The sequence below is a fragment of the Suricata suricatta genome, chromosome 16 (assembly GCF_006229205.1).
Source record: "Suricata suricatta isolate VVHF042 chromosome 16, meerkat_22Aug2017_6uvM2_HiC, whole genome shotgun sequence".
Classification (NCBI taxonomy): domain Eukaryota; kingdom Metazoa; phylum Chordata; class Mammalia; order Carnivora; family Herpestidae; genus Suricata; species Suricata suricatta.
In genome coordinates, this window is record NC_043715.1 from 55,795,164 (window position 1) to 55,813,512 (window position 18,349).

The 18,349-nt window shown below is 54.0% G+C and overlaps 2 protein-coding genes and 1 long non-coding RNA gene across 10 annotated transcripts in view; 1 reads left to right on the top strand and 2 right to left on the bottom strand.

The window, feature by feature from the left end:
* LOC115280071 (T-cell-interacting, activating receptor on myeloid cells protein 1-like) overlaps positions 1–6,931 on the bottom strand; it is an 18,970-nt gene extending 12,039 nt beyond the window's left edge. Inside the window, exons 1-4 of the mRNA XM_029924742.1 lie at positions 6,763–6,931; positions 1,148–1,183; positions 736–1,017; positions 177–473 (exon numbers count right to left, since the gene is read on the bottom strand). Coding sequence (XP_029780602.1) covers positions 177–473; positions 736–1,017; positions 1,148–1,183; positions 6,763–6,796 — 649 coding nt within the window. The 5' untranslated portion in view covers positions 6,797–6,931. The remainder of the gene's footprint in view (positions 1–176; positions 474–735; positions 1,018–1,147; positions 1,184–6,762) is intronic.
* Positions 1–14,662, top strand: part of LOC115280139 — a 26,016-nt gene extending 11,354 nt beyond the window's left edge. Inside the window, exons 2-3 of the long non-coding RNA XR_003903685.1 lie at positions 6,734–7,048; positions 14,254–14,662. This is a non-coding gene — a long non-coding RNA (uncharacterized LOC115280139). The remainder of the gene's footprint in view (positions 1–6,733; positions 7,049–14,253) is intronic.
* LOC115280040 (T-cell-interacting, activating receptor on myeloid cells protein 1-like) overlaps positions 11,362–18,349 on the bottom strand; it is a 14,811-nt gene continuing 7,823 nt past the window's right edge. For 2 of the 8 annotated variants that reach the window (XR_003903620.1, XR_003903621.1), the window contains exons 6-8: positions 14,282–14,762; positions 13,715–14,178; positions 11,643–11,677 (exon numbers count right to left, since the gene is read on the bottom strand). Coding sequence is in view for 4 of the 8 variants with exons in the window: in XM_029924661.1 (XP_029780521.1) it covers positions 11,408–11,677; positions 13,265–13,302; positions 13,715–13,779; positions 14,151–14,178; positions 14,282–14,377; positions 14,718–14,762 (542 nt within the window). In the remaining 4 variants the exon portion in view is untranslated. Of the gene's footprint in view, positions 11,836–13,264; positions 13,303–13,714; positions 14,179–14,281; positions 14,763–18,349 lie in introns of those variants that run through there. The other 6 variants (XM_029924661.1, XM_029924663.1, XM_029924664.1 and 3 more) reach the window with 6 other exon arrangements.

The following is an 18,349-nucleotide window of genomic DNA, read 5'->3' on the forward strand; positions in this document are numbered from 1 at the left end:
AAAAAAAAAAAAGGAAAAGAAAAAGAAAAAAAAAGCACGTGGTGCACTTTAATCGTGTTGTGAGTCAGCGATAGGTCACAAATTGGAGAAAGCAAATAAAATAGCCAAGTAAACAGAAGCTGATGAGTAAATGAATTAAATTTCTCAAACTTCCGAAAAACCCTGGGAAACCTCACCTCTGACCCGGACCTCAAGAGGATCGCTGGGCTCTGAGGCCCAGAAGGGAGTCTGGTACAGGAAGTACACACAGCTGTAGTTCCCGGAGTCCCCGGCTGTCACTGTCCCCAGCGAGAAGTCCGTCTCCTTCCCGACTGGAGTTCGGAGCTGGATGGGCGCCACCTCGCCCGCCTTCAGCAGAGCGAACACTACCGGCCTGAAAACATCACCTGGCAGCTGGCACTGCAGGGTCACATTGTCTCCTGCCGTCACCACACCCCTTCGGTGGGCTTGCAGGGAAGGTTTAGGGAAACCTCCTGTGAGAGAAGGGGGGCTCCGAGGTCGCAGGGAGAAGCCCAGGGCCCCCCACTCACCCTTGTTCTCCTGCTGGGGTTCCCGCCCAGTGTGGGACAGTCACATCCCTGGGGTCACCCTCTTTGGACTCGGACTGGGGGAAGGAGGTCCCCTCCCCACAAGCCCTGGATGAAGCCGACCAGGTCATTCTGTGGCTGTGTTTCTGCATCTCCTCCGTCCCCTCCCCCACTGGGCTCCCTCCCCCAGGCCGGCCCTGCTCCTCACCTGTCACCAGGAGCAGGACAGCGTCACTGGGCGGCGAGGGGAGCCCTCCTCTGTGGACCTCACAGGTGTACTTTCCAGCCTGGCTGGTTCTTAGGTCAGTGAGGAGAAATTCAGCCAGGCCCTCTGTGGAAGCCGGTGGTTGTGCAAAAGGCAAAATAACATTTCCCTTCCTGAGAGTGAAGTGGACATCCTTGGTGGGGCTCCGACACTGCAGTGTTACATTGCTCCTGGGAGGTGCCACCGAGCTGGGCCAGGCCCTGAGGGAGGGCTTGGGAAGGGGCTCTGGAAGGAAGCAGATTGGGGGCGGGATTTGGTGCCCTGGCCTGCTCTCAGGACCCCCTTTACGGAAAGAGAAGGGATGAGGGGCATGTGGAGCGCAGGAGAGGTAGGGTGTAACTGAAGGAATGCTCACCGTCAGGCTCCCTGCCTCCTTGGCCAGTGCACAGCCCTGCAAGAGAACCGTCTGTCCGTGAGACCTGAGTCCCTCCCTGGGGGTTGTGGTTGAGACCACAGCCCGCAGGGCAGGGCGTGCCTCTGGGGGTTCTCGTTTCCCCAGCTGGACTCTGCCCTCAGCTCTGCCCTCCACTCCTGTCTCAGTTCTCCCCAAAGGTCTCCTGGGCGGCTCCCACCTGCCCCAGGGGCTCTCCCGGCTTCACAAATGCCAGCAAACCCTGGATTCTCAGCCTGTCATGGACAGATTCTTGCGTTTCTGTCAAGCTGGTGTGACAGTTCATGGACTCCCTACACCCTCACCCTGGATGTTGAAGGCAGGAACCCTGAGAAAGATGGGGAAGCATGGGACTTGAACGCGACGCTGGGCCACCTCTGATCTTGTCTGAGACTCTAAGTGGGCCTGACAGACTGCAGATAGCCTCACCTGTGCCCAAGGAACCCTACCCCCCATGCTGAAGGCTGCTCAGTGCCTTGAGTGACAGAAATTAAGGTAGATACCATTTGGTTGTGACTAAGCTCACAGAAGTTTATGGAAAGCAGGCGCGTCTGGGTGGCTGAGTCAGTTGAGCATCTGACTTCAGCTCAGGTCATGATCTCCTGGTCTGTGGGTTCGATCCCCACCTTGGGCTCTGTGCTGACAGCTCAGAGCCTAGAGCCTGCTTCAGATTCTGTGTCTCCCTCTCTCTTTGACCCTCCCCTGCTCACACTCTGTCTCTCTATCAAAAATTTTTAAAAAACATTTTTTTATAAGGCAGTTTCTGAGCCTTATAAAAGCTCAGTTTCTGAGCTCCACAGCATGGGAGACACGGATGTCACTGCCTGTGAGCCCCGGGAAGGCAGGGACTCTGTGCTCTCTACCTCAGCATCCCCAGTGTGCATGCAGGGCCCCAGCACATAGTAGGGCCTCAGCTAATGCAGGGTGACAGACTGAAGAGACACTCACTGTCGGCTCATCTGTCACCAGGAAGTGAAACCACGACCTTCCCATAACTTCCCCTTCCTCCCACCCAGCCAGCTCCATTTCCAGGCCTCACCTGGTCCCCCACATCCACTTGTGAGTAGCACTTGGCTCAAAGACGGAACCAGCTCTGCCCCTGGAAAAGGCTAACTAGGTCATCCTCACTCAACCTTTAACTTGGCAGGTGTGCGATCGCTCTTTGCCATGGTCTCTTTCTGTCTTTTGATATCCCTGCTTGGTCCTGTAGAGCAAGCCTCGAAGAATCCAAATGGACGTTCTAGAAAGGGGAAGACCTCCCTCCCTATCAGTAGGCTACTCCGTCAGTGTGTCCCGCTGGGGGTGGGGGCTGTTCCAGATTCCAGGGCACAGCCTAAACCACAGAAGCCTCAAATCAGTATCCGCTGGGATAGGGCTCAGGTGCCAAACTTTCAAAATTCCCCGGGAGATACGAGTATTCAGCAGAGTAACCAAATGTAGGAAAACGTTTCTCAAGACTGCAGCATAGGGGCGCCTGGGTGGCTCAGTCAGTTAAGCGTCTGGCTTCAGTTCAGGTCATGATCTCACGTTCGTGCATTCGGTCGGGCTCTGTGCTGACAGCTAGCTCAGAGCCTGGAGCCTGTCTTCGGCTTCTGTGTCTCCCTCTCTCTCTGACCCTCCCCTGATCACACTGTCTCTCTCTGTCTCTCAAAAATAAATTTAAAAACAGGAAAAAAATTTTTTTAAAAGACTGCAGCATAGATCTTTGAAATCCATTGGCTTGGGTGCGGGGATGGCTCAGTTGGTTAAGGGTCTGACTTCAGTTCAGGTCATGATCTCACAGTTTATGAGTTCGAGCCCCCCTTTGAGGGGAGCCTGCTTCGGCTTCTGTGTCTCCCTCTCTCTCTGCCCCAACACCGCTCGCACTCTATCTCTTACTCAAAAATAAAAACATTAAAAAAAAGTCCGTTGGCTTGGAAAGAAATTTGCAAGTGACGGTGATTGTGTGTGTCTCAGCGTTCCCAGACATCCTGCCGTTAGGGCCCCGACGTGACGCCGTTCTGTCTGGGTCTACGATCTCTGCAGAAACAACATCTTGTCTCTTTTCAGAATTTACTGAAAGAGAGCGATTGCTCCAACTCAGCAGATACTTAAGAGATTTCCTCCTTTTGTTTTCTTTTGTTTCCTTCCTTCCTTCCTTCCTTCCTTCCTTCCTTCTTTGCTGTGTGAACCAGTTTTGTGTCTTAGCCGTGGAAAGGGGGAAGTTACCAGGCCTTTGTGCTAAAATTACATGGGCAAATCAAAAATATTACACTCCATGTTTTGAAAAAAAAGTGTTAAATAGACAAAAAGTGAAAAGACCTAAGTGTCCAGCAAAGGATAAGTGGGTAAAGAAAAGGGTTGTGGTCTGTGCAGACAGTGGAGTGCATCCCACCAGTAAAAGGAACGAAATGCTGGGGCACCTGAGTGGCTCAGTCAGTTGAACATCCAACTTCGGCTCAGGTCATGATCTGACGGTTCATGGGTTCGAGCCCAGTGTTGGGCTCTGTGCTGACAGCTCAGAGCCTGGAGCCTGCTTCAGATTCTGTGTCTCCCTCTCTCTCTGCCCCTCCCCTGATTTTGCTCTGTCTCTCTCTCAAAAAATTAATAAATATTGAAAGGAATGAATGCTGATCGATGCTACGGTGTAAGTGGACTTGGACAGAGCTATGCTGGGTGAAACTAGCCAAACCCCCAGGGACAATTGTTGCATGGTTCCAGTTACACAAAGTACCTAGAAGAGGCAACTCATGGTTATCAGGGGCCTGGGGAGAAAGAGCGGAAAAAAGGTGATTGATAAACAGGGACAGAGTTTATGTCAGGGATGACGAAAAGCTTTGGGTGAAGGCTGAACATGGCTGTGAATGCATTTAAATGCCGCTGAACTGTAACTTACAGGGAGTTAAGAGGATCAGCATCATTATGTGTATTTCACCGCAATAAAAAAGAGAACATAATGAAAAGAAAACTCACCATCAGTGAGAATCTGCAGAGGACGGAAGAAGGAACAGGGTTAACATGTCGGGACCACGCCCGAACCCACGGGAAGCCCCCCCCCCCCCCCCCGGGAAGCTGCGTGACCCTGGACCCTGGACGGAGCCTGCTCTCCGGGCGCCAGAACCAGATCTGTGTGCCTCCAGCCATGCTCAGCAGAGAGGAAGCGGCGCCCGCCGCACAGACATCGTCCTCGGTTGTCGACCACACTGAGGGAGAGCAGGAGTCACTTCTGCTCTCCGCAGAGCAGGGGGGAGACCGTCTGTGAAGAGGTCGGCCTCGTGTCATGGAAGAGCGAAGCGGATGCTAAGAACTCAAGGGCCTCAGAAGTCTGTGGGCTGTGTGACATGCCCAGACGAGGCGGGGTCTCAAAAAATAAATTCCAGGTGGCGTGGACAGCCCACAGGACATTGTGACCAGGACGGAGGAGTCGGCGTGTGCTCTCTCTTGGCCCCCGGGACATTCTGGGGCGCAGGGAAGCCCAGCGCCTCCGCAGTCCCGGCCCCACGGCCCTCAGCCCCCTCCCGCACTCCTCGGGACACCTGGGTCCCCTGCACCTTTGAGGGAGGTAAGAGATGACGTGAGGAACGCTCCTCGGGGAGCCTGACTACGGAGAGCCGTGGAGGGAGGAGGCGGTTTGAGCATCAAGGTCTGGTAGTTTCCTTCTCACTGCTGAGACACAAAGCTGGTGGTCCACACAGGGTGAAGAAAGGAAAATACAGGAAATCTTTTAGAAACACGGGCCTAATCGCTTCCGTGGCCTTGTGTGCTCTGGTAGCAGGAAGGGGGTTGAGGGCTTTGCAGAGCGTGGTGGATGGCGGTTGACACACCCTCGGGCCACGTGGCATTCATCATTCCGTCCCCGTCCCTGGCACATCTCATCTGATCTCATCTCTGCCTTTTTGTTTTTAATATTATTTTTTAATGTTTGTTTTTGAGAGAGAGAGACCGAGCATGAGCAACGGAGGGGCAGAGAGAGAGAGGGAGACACAGAATCCGAAGCAAGCTCCAGGCTCCATGCTGTCAGCACAGAGCCCAACTCGGGGCTCGAACCCACGAGCTGTGAGACCTGAGTCAGCTGCTTAACTGACTGAGCCACCCAGGCGCCCCGAGATCTCTTCTCTGTCTTGAGCAGGACACTTGCTCCGAGGCCTCATTGCATTGCTTAGGGAAGCAAGAGGAAGTCCTCTTAAGAGAGACTCCCTATCTCTTGAAGACAAACATGAAAAGAGGTTAATGTCATTGAAGTGAGGGAGATAACGGATAGCCAATAGAACACCCCAGGCGCCCACCAACAGGTGGACGGACGAACAAAACAAGACCGTGCACAAACGGAATAGCACTCAGCCGTCAGGGGGAGTGCAGATCTCAGACCCGGGTCGGGGAAGTCCTCTGGAAGGCGCTGCTGGCGGAGTCTGTGTCTAACCCAGCCCCAGCGGAAGGAATAGTAAACATAGATCACTTTCCTGAGGGTGGGCTGGTCGTGAGCGCTGGAACCTGATCGTGAAGGGAGCGCTGAAGGGGAGGAAACTGGTAAATACGGACGCGTGTCCCCAAGGCCCACAAGGAGTGTGCGCAGGGGCGGAGGCCTGGGAGCACCCTCCATGCTCGCCTCATCCCTGTGTTCTCTCTGAGCACAGACGGCCGTGTGTTCCTACTACGCGCCTGTGACATGGGACGCTCTGCAGACGGGCCTGAGGTCTTGGGATCGGAGGTCCGGGCGATGGCGGGAAGCCAAGTGGGAAGGGCCACGCGGAGGCCTCCCTCCCGGACTGTGGGTGCCGAGCCTCTGGGGCTTCCGGAGACCGGCTCCTCCTGAGGTCATCCTAGCTCCGTCACTGGGGCGTCTGAACCAGCGTCTCTGCCTCCTCAGGCTTTTTTCCAACCCTGACGCCCTTCCAGACCCTCCTCGAACGCTTCCTGCCAAGGACCCCGTGCACGTGTCCCTCTTACTTCAACACCGTGGCTCCGTGGGCATGTTTCTGGAATCGGGTGGTTCTGGGCGGAGACCTGGCTGTCCTGCGCAGCACCGACCTGAGACCAGGCCCTCACTCTGCAGACTCAGACCCGACTTCTCATCGACAGACATGGGCCTCCTTCTCTCTTGCCGGGTTTTTGCTTGGGGGAGTGGTGTGGTTTTTGTGAGGGGTGGCGATCAGAGCGGCGTTTCCCAGATGTGGCATGCGTCCCACACCTGTAGTGTGGTGATCTCAGGTGGAAGGAAGCGCTGCATGATTGCACGCAGTAGGCACCAAGAAAGCCTCCTCGAAGCGGCCTCTGAAACACCTGCTGGAGGCTGATGGCCTCTAGAGCAGAGAACTAGCAGGTCTCGGGCTTTATTTTAAGAAGCACATTAAGCCAATAAAGTACAGGTAGCAAAGCCTTCTCTGCAGAAATCACGAAATTGGAACACGAGTCATTGAAATTTGTGAAGCACCAGGTTGGAAAGAGTGTATGCATTGATTGCACTCAGCGAGATTCCTGATCTGTAGTACGTCGTCAGTAAACTAACACTGGAATCTAGTTTTCTCTTTCAGTCCCCAGCCCAAACCTCTTACCGAGCCTGTTGTTTTCTAGGGTCCCTACGCGCGGCCCGTGAGACTTACCGAGACAGAGCAGTGGGAGCAGCTTGGGGATCATGGCACCGCACGGGCCTGTCCAGAGCCGCCTCTTCGGCCACGCAGCCCGTGGCAGGCAGCGGAGCGGGGACGGCGCGGCCCCCTGGCTCCAGAGAGTGGGCAGAGTTGGGTTTTCTCTGACTGCTCAGTTCCTCCTTCCCCAGCAGCGTCCTGGAAACTCGTCAGGGCCGCTGATTGCAACATGTTCCTCACACGCCCAGCTTCGAAGACTTGACTCACGGAAGTCCCGGTCCTCGTGCGTCTCAGGTTTCAGGTATCAAACGTGGGACCCCCCCCCCCCGCCCCAGACCTGGGGCAGGAGCCTCAGGGATTCCTAAGAGAAGATGAAGGTATTTCCTGTTGAGGGCAGTGCATAACGCTGGACAAACACTCACGTGGCTGGTCATTGTCCACGGTCTTATGAGCTAAGAACTGGGGGCCCCTGGGTGGCTCAGCCAATTAAGCGTCTGACTCTTGATCTCAGCTCAGGTCTTGACCTGAGGGTTGTGAGTTCAAGCCCTGCACTGGGCTCCACACTGGGCATGAAGCCTATTTTATTTATTTATTTTTTAATAGTTTATTTCCAAATTGGTTTCCATGTAACACCCAGTGCTTCTCCCCACAAGTGCCCCCACCATGACCGTCACCCCCTCCCTCCCCCTTCAGTCCATGGTTCGTTTTCAGTATTCACTAGTCTCTCATGGTTTGTGTCCTTCGCTCTCCCCACCTCTCTTTCCCCCTTCTCTCCCCATGGTCCTCTGTTAGGTTTCTCCTGTTAGACCTGTGAGTGCAAACATATGGTATCTGTCCTTCTCTTCCTGACTTATTTCGCTTAGCATGACACTCTCGAGGTCCATCCACTCTGCTACAAATGGCCAGATTTCATTCTTTCTCATTGCCATGTAGTATTCCGTTGTATATATATATACCACGTCTTCTTGATCCGTTCATCAGGTGATGGACATTTGGGTTCTTTACATGATTTGGCTATTGTAGAAAGTGCCACTATGAACATTGGGGTACATGTGCTCCTATGCATCAGCACTTCTGTATCCCCTGGGTAAATCCCTAGCAGTGCTATTGCTGGGTCATAAGGTTGTTCTATGGATAGTTTTTTGGGGAACTTCCATACTGTTTTCCAGAGCGGCTGCACCAGTTTACATTCCCACCAACAGTGCAGGAGGGTGCCCATCTCTCCATACCCTCGCCAGCATCTATAGCCTCCTGATTTGTTCATTTTAGTCACTCTGACTGCTGTGAGGTGGTATCTCAGTGTGGTTTTGATTTGTATTTCCCTGATGATGAGTGACACTGAGCATCGTTGCGTGAAGCCTATTTTAAAACAATTTTTTAAGGTATATTTATTTTGAGTGAGAGAGAGAAAGCGCAAGTGGAGAGAGGCAGAGAGAGAGAGAGAGAGAGACTCCCAAGCAGGCTCCACACTGTCAGTGCAGATCCTGATGCGGGGCTTGAACCCACAAACTGTGAGATCATGATCTGAACTGAAGTCCAGTGCTTAACAGACTGAGCCACCCAGGCGCCCCTAACTTATTTATTTAGTTTTTTTAATGTTTACTTATTTTTGAGAGACAGAGAGACAGAGCATGAGCAGGGCAGGGGCAGAGAGAGAGGAAGAAACAGAATTTGAAGCAGGCTCCAGGCTCTGAGTGGTGAGCACAGAGCCTGACATGGGACACAAACCCACGAACCATGAGATCGTGACCTGAGCTGAAGTCAGATGCTTAACCGACTGAGCCACCCAGGCACACCTAATTAAAAAAAAAAAATTGTTTTAATGTAAATCCCAGTTTCCTCACAACTTCACGATACAGGTGAACCATTGTATTTTACCACATCGTATTTGATGAAATTCCAAATTGAACTTGGTAAAATCCGGGAGGTGGGGGCACATTAACTGGGAGCAGTAACCTGAGAGGCAGCAAGGCGGGGTCCCTCCACCAAGACACAGAGGTAGGGGAGGCAGGTGCAGGAGTTGGAACCCAGCTCGGTCTCCAAAGCCAGTTCCTTTTCCAGGAAGTCACGTGACACTCCCCCCGCCCTCCCCCCGCAGTGGAGCCAGCGTCTCTGTGTCTTGGGTTCATTCTGTGGAACGAGGCCCACAGGGGCGTGAGGGGTTCGGGTTTCTGTGCTGGAGAACAGCATTACCACAAACGGAGCAGCTCAAGCCGCTACCATCACCGTTTCACTGTTCCTGGCGCCCGGAGCCCCGGCCCCGCGGAGCTGGGTTGTCTGCCTGCCGGCGCCTGTCAGCCTGGGCCGGGGGCTCATCTGAGCGCTCAGCCGGGGAAGGATCCACTCCCGGGCTCCGATGCGGTGCTGACACGAATCGCCCAGAGTGAGCACAGACTGCACAGGCGGAGGGGCCGGTGCCCACAGGACCTTCCTCGCTGCAGGCATGAGCTGTGTGCTGGGCTCTTCCCAGGCCACTTGCACCCATGAACCGATGACCTGAAATTTTTTAGGTTCCCACTTAGCCCATGAGGTTCAAGAACTTGCTAAAACCACTCAAAGAATTCAAGAAAACACTATATTGATGTTTATTTATAAAGGATATGAATCAAGGGGCTCCTGGGTGGCTCGGTCAGTTAAGCGTCAGCTCAGGTCATGATCTTGTGGTTTGTGGGTTTGAGCCCCACATCAGGCTCAGTGCTGACAGCTCAGAGCCTGGAAATCTATGTCTCCCTCTCTCTCTGCCCCTCCTCCACTCATGTTCTGTCTCTGTCTCAAAAGTAAATAAACATTAAAAAAAATTTTAAGGATATAAATCAAGACCATCTATATTTAGAGACACGTAGGGTGAAGTCTGAGGGCCCCAAAAGCAACAGTTTTCTTGGGTACACCATTGCCCCCATGATGCTCTGCCTCCAGCCCCCTCTCATCCCCGTAGGTCAAGACTGTAACTTGTAATCTCATAGTCATGTGGCATCCCCAGCCCCCGTCCCGAGTCCTCTCACTGCTAGAAACTCAGGGATGGTCCACGGCGCCTGCGGTCAGTCATAAAGATGCTCCTATTACTCAAGAAATCCCAGGCGCGCCTGGGGGCCCAGTTGGTTGAGCGTCTGACTCTTGATGTCAGCTCAGGTCACGATCTCACAGTTTGTGAGTTCAAGCCCCGCATCAGGCTCTGCGCTGACTGCATGAAGCCTGCTTGGGATTCTCTCTCTCTCCTTCTCTCTCTGACCCTCCCTGTTTGTACTGTCTCTGTCTCTTCAAAATAAACTTAAAGAGAGAGAGAGAGAGATTGCAAGCACTTAGAGATTAGCTCCCAGGAGCCAGGGACAAAGACCAGCCCCAGTCTGTCCCACAGCACAGGCCCACATGCTTGTTGGAAGAAGCCAGTTCCTTGCTGGCTGGGGACAGTCCTCGGTTGCTGCCAAGTGGGCTTTTCTGAAACGGGACTTTCCATCATCCTCCAAACATGCAATCAGAAAAGGTGGAAAAAGCCCGCTATCGAGATGGTAGTCGTATTCTTCGGTAGCACAACCGCTGAAGTGACACCCTTCTCATTTGCCATACTCTGTAGGTGAGGAACACGTCGCCAAAACCAGGGGAGGGCATGACCCAGGAGCGTGAATTCAGGAGTGGGAATGATTGGAGGTCGCAGGTCACAGGGAAGGCTTTGCTCGTGCCCACACGCTGGGGTGAGGTGAGGAGGCAGCTGTGGCTGGAAGGGAGTGGAACAGAGGGGCGGCAGTCCAGCAAGGCACTCGGCCCTCGTCAGGCAGGAAGCTGGGAGCCGTGCGACCCCCTTGGAAACTGTTCAGAACAGCCCACGCCAGTTCTTCGACATGGCCATCCCACCGTGTATAACCAGGGAAGCGTGTGCACCTGTGCCTCTCTCTGCACGGACCCAGCTGAGAGCGTCCGTGCAAGCCGACCGCAGAGGCTGGGCCCGCCAGCAGCCCGACCGTCCGTGTGCAGCCGGGGCACGGACAGACACGCCGCGGCATGAACACCTGTGGAGTCATGCTCAGCAGTAAGACGGGAGGAAAACACCGCTGCGTGCAGTGTCAGGGATAAACCTCAGGAACGACTTGGTTGGGAGAAAGAAGCCAGACACAGAAGAGAGCACATAGTGTGGCTGCGTGTTTAGGAGGGCATAGAAGGCAGGCAGGACTCACCCCGAAAGGCAGGAAAAGGACAAATCTCGGGGGGCCGGGGCGGTTGACTGGAGAGTGTCACAGGGAGGCCTTCTGGGGCGCTGGAAATGCTGTGTTTGTTTGGATGGTGGTTACACCAAAGGGGCGAGGTGGAGAGAGGTCACTGACATATCTGTATATCGATATCTTTGTCTATATATCTGTCAGTCCATCATTTATCTATAGTTACGTAGCCGCGCAGCATTTGTGCATTGTACTCTCTGCAAATGATACCTCTCATTTATTTATTAAAAATTTTTTAATCTTTATTTATTTTTGAGAGACATACAGAGCGCAAGCAGGGGGAGGGGCAGAGAGAGAAGGAGTCGCAGAATCTGAAGCAGGCTCCAGGCTCTGAGCTGTCAGCACAGAGCCCGGTGCAGGGCTTGAACTCACAAACTGAGATCATGATCGTGACCTGAGTCAATGTCAGATGCTCAACCGACTGAGCCACCCAGGCGCCCCGACACCTCTCATTTAAAAAATGAATTTTTAGAAGAAGGAAACAAGCCTTCATTGGAGATTGGAGGAAAGGGGTCCCTCCACCACCCATCCCTTGTCAGAAGTTCTTGGTTGCCAGGCTCCAGGCGCTCTCCCGGCTGTGTCTTAAGGGTCAGGTACACACAGGTTTCGGGGGGCTGCTCCGTGCGGCTGGAAGGACCCTCGTTTAGGGCTCTGATGTCCAGCTCAGCATAAGTCACTCCATGGGCTTCCTCAGCTCTTGAGGCCTGGGATGCTTCATCCTGATGGGGAGCAGGGAGAGAAGGATCAAGCGTCCCCGGGAAGGAGTGTTGCATTGTGAAGACTTAGCATTTGTGATGACAGGGTGGTGGACAGCTGTGTTGGGAAGAGCCTCCTGCCCTCAGTCTTCCCCTCTAGAAGGTTGGCGGGACCTAGGGACCTATGTCAGTTGGAATAAGCAAACAGGATGGGCTGTTGTGTGTCGATGAAAGCCTGCGGCTGTGACTTCCGTCTTGCTCACGCCTGTTTCGCTCACTCATGCTGCTCAGGCCAGCTGCTGTGGAGTGAGCGCCCTGTGGAAAGGTCTGAATGGCCAACAGCCAGCGAGGACCTGGATCCCGCCAGCTGCCACCTGAGTGAGTGAGTGTGGAAGCCAGCCCTCCCTTACTCCGGCCTGCGCCAGCCCGCCACTGCCTTTGTCCCAGCCTTGTGAGGCCAGCAAGAGCCGAGCTGGCTAGCCGCACCCGGTCCCTGCCCTGCTCATGCTGTGAGGCCCTCCATATTGCCTTCAACCACTGCCTTTAGGGACGGTTTGTCATGAAACTGCAGATCTAAACAGGCTCTAAGTGTGAACAGGACATGTCCAGAGTAGGCAGCCCCTTAGGGACAGAGTTCGTGGTTGTGAGGGCTTGGGGTGGGGGTGTGGCCATGCAGAAGGACTGCTTAGAGCATGTGGGGTTTCCTCCGAGGTGATGAAAAGGTTCGCACACCGGATTTGGGGAGGATATTGCGCAACACAGTGAATATTCCGAAAGTCGTGAATATCCCGGGTTAGAATGGTGGACTTTAGGGTTATGTGCATTTTGCCACGATTTTGTAACAAACTGAACTGTCAAGGATAAAATGAGGGTTACTATTAATAACTGCTGTGTGGGTACTGTGCGGTTGGTGCTCTACAGAGAGATCTCGCCGTGTTTTCCTAAATTGCACCAAGAGGTGGCGCATTTTATCCCCGCTGTCTGCAGGAAGTCACTGAGGCCCGGGGTGGGAAGGTCACTTACAGAGATTATGACCGAGGGTTTTTAATAACCGGTAGCTTCTGGGTACTGAATGCTTACGAAGTGTGCCTGAGACCCCATGGACCGTTCTGTGTCTCTGAGCTCGTGAAACTGCCCCATTAATCTCAGAAGAAGGGGAGGGGAGGGGTGCCTGTCGGACTAAGGTGGTTGAGCGTCCGACTTCGGCTCAGGTCATGATCTCACAGTCCGTGGGTTCGAGCCCCGTGTCGGGCTCTGTGCCGACTGCTCAGAGCCTGGAGCCTGCTTTGGATTCTGTGTCTCCCTCTCTCTCTGCCCCTCCCCTGCTTGTGCTCTATCTCTGTCTGTCCCTCAAAATAAATAAACATTAAAATAAACTTTTTAAGAAAGTGACATTCATCCTATGTCACGTGGGAAAATGTCCTCAGAAAGGACACGGATGAAGGTCCCCTGGCCAGAGAAGGCACAGAAGCTATCAGACCAAATTCTCCTGGAATGCAGAGTGAGGGTGGGTGGATGGGTGCCAGGGGCCAGACCACTGACAGAACCAGAGGGAGGAATGGAGAGCCTGGGGCGAGGAGGGGACCGGAAATGTCTGCAGGGGACACTCACCGAGGCAGGAGGGCAGCTCAGTGTGGCTGCGGGTGTACCTGGGGGGAAGGATCTGCTGTTGCTGCGCCCCCAGACCCCAGGGGTTAACTCTGCACACAACCCCTCCCATGTACACAATCACCTTATACACCCTCATGTGCACACGCTTGCACCTTGCATTCTCTTACACACATGCATGTGAATAATGAATAAGGCATGCATGTGACACACACATCCCACATTCACACGCACACAGGCATACCACACGTGTCCATGTGCAACACACATACACAACGACACGTTTGTGCACCACTGCGTGCATACACATGTTCACACACATACATCCTTGCACACCTACATGCGTACACTCACACATGCACACTCAAATATGCATGCTTAAGTGAGCGAGGCGGCATGCATGTATGTGCACAGCACACGCATACAAATGCACAAACACACACGTGTACGCACCACCGCTTTCTTTCCCAGGCTGATTGCTTGTCCCCAGTTTTTCAGATTCCTTAGGAGAGCAGGAGCTGAAAGAGAAACGATGAGGCATTGGAGATAAAGGGAATCGGAGAGAGACACTGGGATCATTGTGGGGAGGTGGAGGGGAGGTGCCCACTGAGACCGCCACTGCCCCCACACTCATACACTCCACCCCAGGGTCCCCAAGTCACTCGGGTGCTCAGCAAAGTCTTGAGAGCCAAGGACGAGAGGAGGCTGGGGGCAGTGTGGCCCATGAGTGAGAAGTGGAAGGTGGTGAGGAGGAGACAGGACGTGAAGGGACACTTGGGACAGTTGTCAGGGCTGGTTGGGGGCACACAGAAGGTTCAGGTAAGAAAGTGAGTGGTCAAGGCAGCGGAGGGGGGAGTGTTGGCCAGTGGGATCCTCCCGGTAGCTCTACCGTTCGGCCATCTTGCTGAGAGCTGCCCCTGAGGATGAAGGAGACAGGGTAGGGTTAACCCTATGATGCTCTTTCCCGTTCTGTTTCTCCCCTTTCCTCCCAGACACGTGGCCCTCCTTTCCCACACTCACCCCTCCGCCGCCTCCGCTGGGCGTGCTTGCAGACGAGGAGGGCTCCCAGCAGGGTGAGGAGGGAGCAGACCACTGCGAGGATGACTCCTGTGGCACCTGGGAGAGGAGAGCGTCCCCCTGCCTGTGTGTCCCCTGTGTGTCCCCGTCGATCGCATCACGGCCCACCTGGCGCCCTCACGCTCACAGGTGTGCGCCAGACCCACAGGGTGACGCCCATGTCCCGGATGCAGAGGCCGGCCGTCCAAGACCTGAAGCACCCTTCCCAAGGGGGCCCAGCCAGCGAGTAGGTGGGCTGCGCCCTGATCCTTCCCACAGCGTTCAGGCATCATTGCGAGACAGACAGACAGACGAAGACTTTCCCGGGTGTGGGCAGCTCGCGGGTCACCAGGACGCCTCGTCCCACGCGGGGACAGTGTACTAAGCTCCGTGCTCTTACCGAGTCCTGTTTCCGCCCCCTCGGGAGATTTCCTTTCAGTGCTATCTAGAAGAGAGAATTCTAGAGTTAGAGTGTAAATTTAAGTGACTGTAAATAAAATTTAAAACTCGATGCTTTTATTTACAAAGGCATGTCCATGCAGTAGAAGTGTAAAAACCCGCTCAGAAATAACACCAACTTCAGGGTGGGGGCTTCTGGAAAGGGGGGAAATAATGGGAGCAATGTTTCCTTTTTTCTTTTTTTAATCCTTACTTGTGGAAAGAAAACAGCTTTGGGGCAAATACAATGAAATGTGAACAAGTCTAATTATGGGTGGTGGATATATGACTAATTGCTATTTGATTGTTACTTGTATTAGATAGTATTTTTCAGATTTCTCAAAAGAAAGGAAATTCTCTTTTTTAGGTCTTATTTTTTTAAATTTATTCTGAAAGGGAGTATTGTATGGAGGAGGGGCAGAGAAGGAGAGAGGAAGAATTCCAAGCAGGCCCTCCACGGATAGCGCCACGGACAGCGCCACGGACAGCACCATGGACAGCACCACGGACAGCACCACGGACAGCACCACGGACAGCACCACGGACAGCACCACGGACAGCGCGGAGCCCAGGGCAGGGCTCCATCCCACAGACTGTGAGATCGTGACCTGAGCCGAAATCAAGATTCGGACGCTTAACCGACTGAGCCACCCAGACTCCCCAAAAGAAAGGTAACTCTTATCTGTTGTCTTGCTGGCTTGTGGAGGGGTATTTTTGTGAGTTTTAGGTTTATCTACGAAACCAGTAAGATGGGATGCAGGAAGAAAAGCTGAGGGTATTCCGAAAATGTGCAAGGACCCCAAAACTCCCCTCTGGGCGGGTGTGATGGTTAATTTTATGTGTCAACTCAACTAGGCCACGGCACCCAGTTCTTTGGTCAAATACAAGTCTGGAATGGTCCCAGGAGGGTGGCACCTGAAACTCATATAAGCTCTATGTTGACTATATGACAGTAAAATCAAGCAAATGCAATCTAAAGTAAAATTCATTTAAAAAACAGATGTGGTTAACATTTAAGGCAATAGTGTTTGAGCAGAGCAGATTACGCTCTAGAGAGTGGGTGGGCCTCCTCTAATCAGTCAAAGGCCCAAGGAGACAAGACCATCTCCTCTGAGGATGAAGGAATTCTGCTTCCGGCTCCCTGACTTCAGCTCTTCCCTGGGTCTCCAGCTTGCGGGCTAGGCGAGTTGCCCCGGGTCCCACAAGGCGCGGAGCCAGGGGCTGGGGCTCCAGCGCGGTTCGCACCCATCACTACTGCCTTCCTCACCCGCAGCTGTGTGGGCCCCGCCTCCGGGAGCCTGCAAACGCCGCCCCCACCCTCAGCCCAGCACTTCAAGGAGGGCGAGCCCGGGAAGCCCTCCGCTCCCGACGTCTGCCGCCTGGTTCCCTGGGGCCCCGCCCACCCGCAGTTCTTCCCACCGGCCGGAGGTGGGGCCCGTTCATCCCAGCCCCTCCTGCCCACCCCGCCTCCCCCTGCCAGCTGCGCCCTGCTCTCCTGGGAACCAGAGACTGCGCTGGCCTGGTTCCAGCTTCCGAAACGGTGAGTAAACCCCACGAACCGTCAGACTCCTGGGGTCTGGCTCCGAGGAGATCGCTGGGAACCTGGAGACAAACCAAACTTCGGAATAAAGGGAGAAAAAAAACAAATGATCACAAGCGACCTTCCCTTCGAGGGAGACAGGTGACGCCAGTATCGTTGGTAAGTCTTTTCTTCAACAGCTGCGTGTAGTTTAAGTGACTGGAGGCTTCAGGAACTGGAGGGGAGGACGGTCTCCCCGGACGGTCCCTGTGAGACCCGGGTGTCCAGCCGGACACTAGAAGGGGCCTGCAGCAGGACGTCTTGGCTCGGGGCCCTCCGTATTTGGGGCTGGGTAATCCATGGTGGGAGGGGTCCTGTGCGTCGTAGGGTGTTTTGAAGCGTCCACAGTCTCTACTTCCTAGATGCCGGAGCACCCCCCGCCCCATCCTCAGCTGTCACCAAAAATGTCTCAGACACCACCACAGGCTGCCGAGTGGCACAGTCGCCCCCAGTGGACAACAGGCTTATAAAAGGCTCCGGCGAACCCCAAAGGGAAGCCCTTGGGCTCCGTGTTCAGTAACCTGTCAGTGCACCTGTACCCAGCCTCTGCCTGCCCAACACCCCTCCAACTCCCCCGTGACTCCCTCCTTCCTCAGCCCGCTGCCCTTGGGGACAGTTGCCCAGGTTGGAACAGTGGCTACAGGAAGACAGGAAAGGTCGACATTGAACTTAACAGCTTCCTGAGTCCTTCCTGGTGAACTCTTCAGTCACGGAAGTATTTACATCGGAAGCAGCAATATTTATGACTACGGACCGACCTCATACGCCAAAGATAAATAAAGTGGGGGGGAAATAATCCAGCAGCTATGGAAGAACCCAAAATTATGTAAAATTTCCCCTCCTACAGAGAGCCAGTCTAGTTTATGGTAGTTTTCTTTCCCTTCTGTTTCATCATCATGTTTTGCAAAGACCGTCTCCTCGGTGCTTAACCTTGAAACGTACAACTGAACCAAGTTAAAGACACAGACATGCAGGGGCGCCTGGGGGGCTCAGTTGGTGAAGCTTCCAGCTTCGGCTCAGGTCATGATCTCATGGTTCATGGGTTTGAGCCGCACATTTGGGCTCTGTGCTGACAGCTCAGAGCCTGGAGCCTGCTTCAGATTCTATGTCTCCCTCTCTCTCTGCCCCTCCCTGCTTGCCTGTCCTCTCTCTCTCTCTCTCTCAAAAATAAACATTAAAAAAAAGACACGGACATGCACCCTTGGCCTTAGAACCCGGAAGCCCTTAAGAGGTCATGGAATTTTCCACTAACATTTATAATTCGTTATAACATAAGGATACTTGCTGGTATTTCTCAAGGGATACACGGCCTCTGTCTCCTGGAAAGGCCCCCTGAGGAGCGGAGTTCTTGATTGAGCTGCTTCAGTAGTCAGAGGAAGAAGTTTTGGGCATTTGAGTGTAATGGAAAATCCTTAGATAATATTTTGCTGCCCACTGGACACAGTTCAGGAGGGATTTCAGTAAAATAACTCCTCAAAATCTCGACCACGAGTCCCTTGCGTAGGTACCGCTGTCAACCCCTAACAGATAGGGAAGCTGAGACAGAGGGTAGCTAAGGAATCTGCAGGAAGAGGGCTTGTTAGCTACTGGGTCCATCCGGAACCCAAACAGTTACAATTACCTGCAGAACAAGAGTCCGCAACACACTCCAGCCGGTGGGGCCAGGTGCCCGTGAGGGTGCCCATCCCTGTTCAAACGGTCATGGTTGTGTGCTGGTTCCCCCTTACCCCCAGTTCTCTTACTCCGCCCTGGAGGGGACATTGAATGTCCTCACACTGACCTAGAAAACAGCACGGAGCAGGTGGATCATAGATGCGGGGCTTCCCTGCCGCCCTCCCCGTCTCCGCGGCCCGGATGGAGGACAGAGGAGCACCCTCCTTTACCCGGCCTTGCCCATGGTCTCCAGATCGGCATCTGGGCCTTGGGATTTATTTTCTTGCTCTGCCCAGGGCTCTGGGATTATGCAGCAAACACACTTGCTGAGCACCCCCCCTCCCCCCCCCCCCCCCCCCCCC